At 36.7% G+C, this 3,937-nt stretch overlaps 1 protein-coding gene across 1 annotated transcript; it reads right to left on the bottom strand.

The window, feature by feature from the left end:
* LOC105764624 (WRKY transcription factor 72B) lies at positions 1–3,468 on the bottom strand. Its single transcript, XM_052624854.1, has 6 exons — positions 3,213–3,468; positions 2,966–3,055; positions 2,088–2,162; positions 1,335–1,871; positions 1,137–1,250; positions 1–1,051 (listed from the first exon to the last, which is right to left on the bottom strand). Exons 1-6 carry the CDS (start codon positions 3,315–3,317, stop codon positions 149–151), a joined length of 1,824 nt encoding a protein of 607 aa, XP_052480814.1. The 5' UTR covers positions 3,318–3,468; the 3' UTR covers positions 1–148.
* Positions 3,469–3,937: the final 469 nt, after the last annotated feature.

Raw genomic sequence — 3,937 nt, 5'->3', positions numbered from 1 at the left:
TTGTTCAAATTTTCCATGCCTCTCATCCTTGTCATTGAGAGGAAAGTTAATATTCAAACTTGCTATTATTACATGCCAATTAAGACTAATGAATAACATCCTTAATTACAAATTAATATTCAAAAAAAGAGAAGAAAAGAAAAAACAATCAATTGGTGTGATTCCCAGTATCACCAGGAGATGTGGAGGCACTCTTGGGTGTTGAAAATGGCAAAGAATTAGGTGGTAGAAATATCAAACTCCCTGGTTGGGAAGTTGTGGAAGGAGGTGGTTTGTTGAAGAAGCTTGAGCCACATCCATTTCCGTTCACTGCAAATGTTTGCTCTCCCCATTTCAACCTTTGTGCCAAGCTCTCCCCGCTACCACCACCACCATTATTATTATTGCCGGTTCCAATGATTGATGTGAGAGCCGCCGCTAAAGCAGATTGGAAATTGGGGTCTGTTGTGATTGCTTTGGTTGCTGCAGCGATGGTATCCGGTAATGGCTGTTGAGGAGGATTTAGGTTATTCTTTTGCATGGAAGATGGAAAAATGCTATTGTTCTCCATGGTGGACTGTGGTCTCCCATTAATGTTAAGAGGGTTTTTCATGTAGGGTTGAGTACTTGGACTACCATAGCTAAGAAGCCCATTGCCCCAAGACACAGTGTTGGATTCGGAAGAGCCAAAGCTGAGACTTGCGGAAGCATATCTTGATGTAGTGGGATAAGCTGAAGAAAACCTATTGAAAGGAAATGATGAGGATGAAGATGGTGTTGAAGTAAGGTCAAGAGTGATTGTTGGGTGTGATGAGGCAGCCGAGAGTGAAGAGTTGGGCAAGTAGAACTTTGATTTTGAGTTATCAGATAGGTAGACATTGAGCCCATGGAGGTTGGCGGTGGAAGTTAACGATGCAACACTGGAACCCGACGACGATGCACCAGACAATAGCATTGAAGCTGCTGCACAAGTGGTGGAAGCCATTGCAGTGGCTGACATCGGAAGTGGATGATTGTGGGTTCCTTCATAAGTTGTGATTAAGATCGACAAGTCTTCAGCACATCTTTGAACCTGTAAGTTCAGGGAGGATAACAGTTTAATTAATGTAGCCATTAGTGGCTTAAAAAAAAACAGAAAATTAACCTTCAAAATTCACCTGTTTTCTCACAGGGCATGAAGGTGCAACTGTGCAACGATAATATGCCCGAGGGCAAGGGTTTCCTTTAGCAATCTTCTGCCCATATTTCCGCCATTGGCATCCATCATTCATCTGTAAAAAATCACAAGAACATTATAACCGTGAAACCATGATTAGTATAGTTGTATCTATATGCACTAAACACCATGATAATACCGTGGGAGTTTCGCATCTGGTTCTGACGCAAACCCTAGCTTTCTTAACAGAGTTTTGTTGCAAAACTTCATCGTCTCCGGTTCTGGTTGTCTTGAGAACTTTGCTTGGTGGCCATGTTTCCTCTTCCTTGAGTTCTTGAGTACCGTTCACTGGGCTTGGATTTGGCAAAGCTTCATCATCTACCTCAGACTTAGAAGCTTCTAGCTTGTAATCTAAGCCAAGAGATAAGCCTTCATTCCCTCTCTCCTCCTCTTTTCCATGGCTGCTGGATGCTTTGTTTTTACCATCCTTTTTCGAATCACTCGAAAACCTTCCAAGTGTAAGAGACACAAGCTCGGGTTCTTCTTCTTCTTGTTGGTGGTGGTGGTCATTATTTTCTGCTGCTTGGGATTTCTTTGAATCTTGTCCAACAATGTCATAAAATTGCATTTGTAGCTTCTGATAATCCTTCATAATCCGATTTAAATGCATCTTTAGTCTTTGATTTTCTTCTCTAACCTCTCCCATCTCAGCTTTGGCAGATTCAAGTTGATCATCCTATTTCCATGCATAACAAAAAACACAATACTCAGTTTAACCAAATAATCTTCTTTATTGCAAACATAATTCAATCATGTCATAATTGAATTTTCAATTACTTCCCCAAGAATTACATCCTTATCTGAAAATCTATACCCTTATTAAAGCATAAAATTCATGTTTGTATTTTTCATGGATACATACATAGATACATATACATAAAACAAAGCTAACCTGCTCCTTTCGAGTTGAAGAAGAAGCCATGGAGTACTCAGGTTCGGTTCTTTCAGTATCAGATTTTAGAGATACCTGTTTTAATATTGCACAATGTTGAGTTAGCATAAAATGAGTGTATTTATATTAAAATCAAAGCTGCTGGAAGCCCAGAATGAAGCCAAGCAATTGGAAAAGTAATGGTGAGAATAAAAGGATGGGCGATGACTTCAAGTCTAGCATCGAGACAAGAAACATATACATTAGTCAAAATCTAGAAATCAAGGGATTTAAGAAATATAAAAAAAAGGTTGAAAAATCTATAAAAGATGACACAAATTTCTATGGCTTGATTGTTCATGTTTGTAGCAAAAAAATCTGCCTACTTTTATTGCTTCGTAGTCAACTTGGAATATTTCCCTTCATTTCTTCCACAACCAAATGCTGTATAAATCCAACTTGTCTCTTTCTTGTATAAAACATATGTGCCAGATGTTGATTTGCGAGATGGTATATGGTGAACTATCTAGGATCAGAAAATATACATATCCTTTTTGGATAATGTAGAAATATATTGTTCTTTTTAGTGTGCTGGATTTACGTGATTGCATACATAGGTATTGCATCCATAGTGATCACCAAATTTTTATGCTTCACACAAATTAAAATAGTTGATAATATATGTTGTACAGAGTGTGAATTAAATCTATATCTTATTCAAGGTCGATATTTTACAATAACTTATATCCAATTATATAATAGATATTGGTCATGAAGAAAACAATCAAAATTGTAGAATAACCATTCCTTTCAATCCACAGTAACGTGTACATTAATCAGAATAAATAAAATTTCTACTTGAAATTATTATTTAAAAAAGAATTCATATAAAGGTTTACCTTGTTGTTGTTGCTGCTGCTTAAATCCTTTTTTCCAGGGGAAGATGGCTTTTTATCATCATTCTCACAACAGGGTCTTTTATCTCCTACCTGATCATCAAAATTAATAACATGAAATAGATTGAGAAAACAGATTTTCTTTTATCCAAAGAAACAGCATGAAACTGCTAAAACCAGACATACGAAATAATAGAGGGAAAATATGAAGAAAAAACCAGCAAGGAATAAGAATGGTGTGTGTATTGACCTTGGCAGGAGCGTCTTCATCATCAGCACAAGAATCAGCTATCTTCTCTTTCTTCACAACTGCACCACCTCGATCATCAGATCTCTTCTTCAAATTCTCCTCCATCGAGCTTTCTCCTCCTTTTTCTTTTTTGTTGTAATAAAATCTATCAAACAAACCAAGTTCGCTCTTCTTTTATAGAAGGGCTGCTGTATTTGACTCTCTCTCTTTTAACTTTAAAAAAAATGCAAAAACAATGGCTTTCATCATAACTCTTTTAATCACGGATTTATATTGTAGTTTATTCATTATATTGTGAATTTCAGTGTATATATAAAAAAAATGACTTCATGCTCCAATAAACATTAATGTCAACAAAACCCAAATCCACTTGCATTAAACAAAAAACAAAAGAACCAACGAAAGACTATAATGAAAAAAAAAGAGAGTCATTAATATATTCATCCCATATGTAATAAAAAAATATAAGGAAGAAATGAAATTCAACTCTTTTGGATAACATGTACTGGCAAAGGGCAAAAGAATACAAAAAAAAAGACGGGGGGAGGGGTTCGAGCCGCATTACACGGTCCCCACCTAATGTCAAACAATGCTACCATTCGTTGAAGTTTCGTACTTTGCGAACGTCACATGGGGGTATTGGATTGGTTCATGGTCAAAGGTTTTAACCTCTCCTCTCTTCTTTTTTTTTTTCTTACCTCCGGTGACGGCAGCTTTGCTTTGTT

This window comes from Gossypium raimondii, chromosome 12 (genome assembly GCF_025698545.1).
Source record: "Gossypium raimondii isolate GPD5lz chromosome 12, ASM2569854v1, whole genome shotgun sequence".
In the NCBI taxonomy this organism is placed as follows: domain Eukaryota; kingdom Viridiplantae; phylum Streptophyta; class Magnoliopsida; order Malvales; family Malvaceae; genus Gossypium; species Gossypium raimondii.
Note: the sequence above shows the minus strand (reverse complement) of the source record. Positions and strands in the feature narration are given on the sequence as shown.